Raw genomic sequence first — 4,225 nt, forward strand, 5'->3', positions numbered from 1 at the left:
AGGAGGAGGAGGAGGAGGAGGAGGAGGAGGAGGAGGAGGAGGAGGAGGAGGAGGCAGCACCAGCACCAGCAGCGGCACCAGCAGCGACAGCAGGAGGGGGCAGAAACAAGAAGCAGACAAAGGATGCGAGTCAACCTTGGACGCGGTCCTGCCGAGCACAGGATTCCTCGTCCTGAGCTCTTCGGGGGCGAAAGGAAGGAGACGATCTCGCCACAGCAGCTGGAAGGCGGCTCGAAAGAAGGAGGAGCGGTAGCAGCCGTCGGATTCCTCATCCGCCTCTCCAGCACACACCTGAGCTTGAGTCAAGCTGCCAGTAGCCGCAAACTCTCGTGACTCACCCGATCACCCGCATTGTAATTGGCGAGGACAAGAGAAGCCTCTTCCACCCTCACCCTGCTGGTCTGCAGCTGGGGAAGACACGTCAGCTCCTCCCTCCCTCCCTCCCTCGGCTCCCTCCCTCCCTCCCTTCCTCCCTCCCTCTGCTTTTCTTGCTCCTCGGATCATTCTGGCAATAACCTTTATCTCTACTCACTTTCTATTCCTCTTCTTCTATCTGACTTCCCTCTCCTCGCCTCACATATCTCGACATTGGAAAGCCGTCGCCTGCTCCTTTGCCTTCTCCTTCTCCTTCTCCTGCACTTGAGACTCAATGCCAAGAAAAGAGATAATTCAAATTTACCGTGAGATAATTTGTGATAACAACAGCCAACAAGGCACACAAGTCGAATTTCTGGTAGATTTGCAAACAATCGTAAGGAGTTGCTCGACAGGTCGCCGCAAGCATGTCTGTCAAAGCAGGAATGTAAGATTGCAACAAACATCAGCAAGAAAAGCTCACAAGCCAACTATCATACATCGCTCTTGACTTTCTCCTTCACCCTCCAATTTTTTGTGGATCACTGAGTAAAATGTCTCATCGGTCGAGGCGAGGGCAACATTGTCAAACCTCCACGGAAACAATCAGCGTCATCTGAGCTGATGCAAGCAGTGATGGCATGGAAGGAAGACTTGTGATCCTGTCTCATCAACCATCAACCCAACACGCGGACCTCCTCTGCTCTGCTCTGCTCTGTTCTGTTCTGCTCTGCTCTGCATTGCTCTGCTCTGCTCTGCTCTGCTCTGCTCTGCTCTGCTCTCCTCTAATCCTTCCCTCCCCTCCCCTCCCGTCTCCTCCTCACTCCTCCCTTCCTACCTGCGTCATTTCGCAGCTTCTTTTCAGGGAGGTCACAGTGTTGTGGGAGTTTGAATCCACCGCAACCACTCTGACATGATCACCCGTCAATACAGACTTGACAAACAAGTCCAACAGCATACACCATCATCCTCAAAACACTCGTACCGCCCTCTCACCTCAGCCCGGAGACTCCAAGGCAATGAGATAGATATCCCTTCCCAGCCCCAACGTCAACAGCTAGGGAGATGCCATGGGCATTTGCAAGCACAACAACTATGTCTCTCATCCCGCGGATCTCCTCCTGTCAGCAACAAAGTCAGCCTCAGATTCCTGTCTTCCTCTTTCCCTCCTCCCCTCCTCTCCTCCTCCTCCTTCTTCACTTCTCGATCCCCCCTCTCCTCCTTTCCTCTCCTCCTCTCCTCCCCGTCATTTTCCCTCCTCTCTTCTCTCTCTGCCTCACCCGCTTCTTCTCGTTCATCCCCTTGTGCCACTTCTTATCCACGAAGACAACATCCCTCATGTCTTGCGATCCTACACAAACTCTCTCCGACGGCTCGTGAATATTCTCAACCTCCATGTGCCAATCGTACGCCCGATCAACGCAAAGTTCCGACGCCGTTCGAACAAAGTCGTGAAAGGGCTGCTCTCCCACGGAACTTCCATCCGATCCTCCCCGCTCTTTGCTCCTCAGCTTCAGGCCATGAAGGAGTCTAGAGTGATATGCTCAGGCAGGCGCCAAGGCAGCATGTGTACCACCTTAGCTCCTCGTCGTCCATGGACAACAACTCCTCCCTCCATATCTCAGGAACCTACAACATCTCACGTTAACACTGTTCGAACCTTCGAGCGTCGACATGGAATTCATCGCCAATTGACATCATCACCACCATGATCACCATCTCTGTCATCATCAACAACATCGTGACCATTGTCATGGCGGTCCTACCGTTTCCCATAAGTTCTTCGAGAAAAAGTCGACTGTTGGATTCCCTGCTATGTCTGCGACCTTCTCCCACCTGCAAACTTTATCAACCCCCAATCTCCTCCCCTTCGAGCCCTTGCCAATCCTCTCTGTCTCCTGCTCCTCCCTCCACTCTCCTTCTCCTCCTTTCCCTCCTTGTCGACCCTCCTCTCCTCCTCTCCTCCTCTCCCTCCTCATCAACTCTCCTCTGCTCCTCTGCTCCTCTCGCTCCTCCTCTCCTCCTCTCCTCCTCTCCTCCTCTCTTACAGTTCGCACAGTTTCTTGAGCCTCTCTTGTGCTTCAGTCCCATCCGCCATGGAGATCTGTCGGGGGTGGAGGCCGAGAGCTGTCGGGGGTAGGGGTAGGAGCATGGAAGATTTTCAATACGGAAAGGTGGGGTAATATATGGAAAACGTAGGGGTAATTGAGGACTGAAGGGGGTGGGGGTAAATAGTGCATGTGAAGATGGGGGCGGACAAAGGGGATGAAGGTGTAACACGAGCGAGGAGGAGAAGAACAGAGGAGGAGAGATGATAAGGGCGAGGAGAAGAGAAGAATGTTGATGAAGACTGAGAGCACAAGGATGCATACCTCTGAAGGGGTAGAGGGGAGCAACAGTACAAGAGTGTAGGACGACATCTACCATCAGTTGCTTCCTGCTTGCTAAGGTGCTCTGATCATAATATCTCCGCAGCATGTCTTCACAACCGCCGTCGTCAGCTGAGCTTGCTCAGTTGATGAATGATCCTGAAAGGTGCCCAACGTGACTGTCCCTCGCCTCAACCATGCCTCAATCATGGCGCAGGATCAGGAACGTGACGGTGATGGCGCATGTGGACCATGGCAAGACGTCTCTGACTGACAGGTCTGCTTGCTCTCGCTGCTATCTACTTCAGCTCCTCATCTTCTTGCTCTTCCTTGCAGTCTCATTGCATCCAACGGCATCATATCAGAGCGGCTCGCCGGCAAGCTTCGCTTCATGGACAGGTGCTCTGGGCAAGCAGCCTTCAAGTCGGGGCTAAAGCTTGGCAGCCGCGAGGACGAGCAGGAGAGGGGGATCACCATGAAGATGAGCTCGATCTCCTTGAAGTTTGTCCTCGTCTCTTCCTGCCCCTCTCATGACGCGCTCCTGCCTTGTAGGTACGAGCCTGCGGAAGAGGCAGAGGCTGGGGCCTCTCCCTACCTGATCAACGTGATCGACTCGCCCGGGCACGTTGACTTCTGCAGTGAGGTCTCCTCGGCTGTGGTGAGATGCCTCGAGCAGAACGCCACCCTCCTGTCCTGATCCTCCCGCAGCGACTGAGCGACGGGGCGCTGGTAGTAATCGATGTGGTAGAGGGGGTAAGGACACAGACCATTGCGGTCCTCCGACAGGTTGGGGAGTCGAGCCCTGGGTCCTGAGACAACTTTCTGATCCTCTCGTGTTGTAGGCGTGGGTAGAGCGGCTGGTCCCTTGTCTTGTCCTCAACAAGATCGACCGACTGATTCTCGAGCTGCAAATGTAGAGGAGGTGGTGGAAGGGGGAGAAGAGTATGATCGTCATGCAGGTCAACAGACGACGCGTACCAGCACATGCTGAGGATCATCGAACAGGTTCTTCTCGCTTCGTCTATCCTATGGCATCGCCTGTCTTCTCCTCCTCCCCGATACTACTTGTTCTGCCTGATTGCCCATTTCTTTTTGTTCCTCCCCTTCCTCCACTTCCTCCTCCAATCGATGCCTGACCGTCTCCTTCCCGTGTCCTCTCCGTCGGACACAGTGTTTGTCACTTGCTGCATGAGATGATGCCTGTGCAGGTAAACGCGATCGCGGCGATGTTTCACAACGAGATGGTGATGGAAGAGGTAACGACAAGATTGCTAGAAGCCCTCTGACGTGCGCAGGGGGACGAAGACGGTCATTCATTGTGGGATGCGCAAGACAAGATGAGATCTCCTTTCGTCTTCTCGCCGGCTCTTGGGAATGTTGCTGTGAGTTTTGCTCGATCAAAGGCGTGATGATGATGATGATGATGATGATGATGATGATGATGATGATGATGATGATGATGATGATGATGATGATCAGGAGGGGGAGCCAATGAGAGACCC

At 53.8% G+C, this 4,225-nt stretch overlaps 2 protein-coding genes across 2 annotated transcripts in view; one reads left to right on the top strand and one right to left on the bottom strand.

The window, feature by feature from the left end:
* Positions 1-1,346: 1,346 nt before the first annotated feature.
* Positions 1,347-2,452, bottom strand: GUITHDRAFT_139215 (hypothetical protein; the record flags this gene model as incomplete). The annotated part of the gene is made up of 5 exons (XM_005832245.1): positions 1,347-1,475; positions 1,635-1,884; positions 1,931-1,983; positions 2,121-2,190; positions 2,403-2,452. The coding sequence occupies 5 exons, from the start codon at positions 2,450-2,452 to the stop codon at positions 1,347-1,349; spliced, it is 552 nt and encodes a 183-aa protein (XP_005832302.1).
* Positions 2,453-2,830: 378 nt separating this feature from the next.
* The window catches only part of GUITHDRAFT_163371 (hypothetical protein), a gene marked incomplete at its 5' end in the record, with an annotated part of 10,229 nt that continues 8,834 nt past the window's right edge, over positions 2,831-4,225 (top strand). The window contains 9 exons of the mRNA XM_005832246.1: positions 2,831-2,889; positions 2,941-3,000; positions 3,060-3,122; positions 3,276-3,381; positions 3,432-3,476; positions 3,566-3,636; positions 3,683-3,728; positions 3,932-3,979; positions 4,019-4,105. Of these exons, the coding sequence (XP_005832303.1) occupies positions 2,831-2,889; positions 2,941-3,000; positions 3,060-3,122; positions 3,276-3,381; positions 3,432-3,476; positions 3,566-3,636; positions 3,683-3,728; positions 3,932-3,979; positions 4,019-4,105 (585 nt within the window). The remainder of the gene's footprint in view (positions 2,890-2,940; positions 3,001-3,059; positions 3,123-3,275; positions 3,382-3,431; positions 3,477-3,565; positions 3,637-3,682; positions 3,729-3,931; positions 3,980-4,018; positions 4,106-4,225) is intronic.

Source organism: Guillardia theta (assembly GCF_000315625.1).
Source record: "Guillardia theta CCMP2712 unplaced genomic scaffold GUITHscaffold_36, whole genome shotgun sequence".
In the NCBI taxonomy this organism is placed as follows: domain Eukaryota; class Cryptophyceae; order Pyrenomonadales; family Geminigeraceae; genus Guillardia; species Guillardia theta.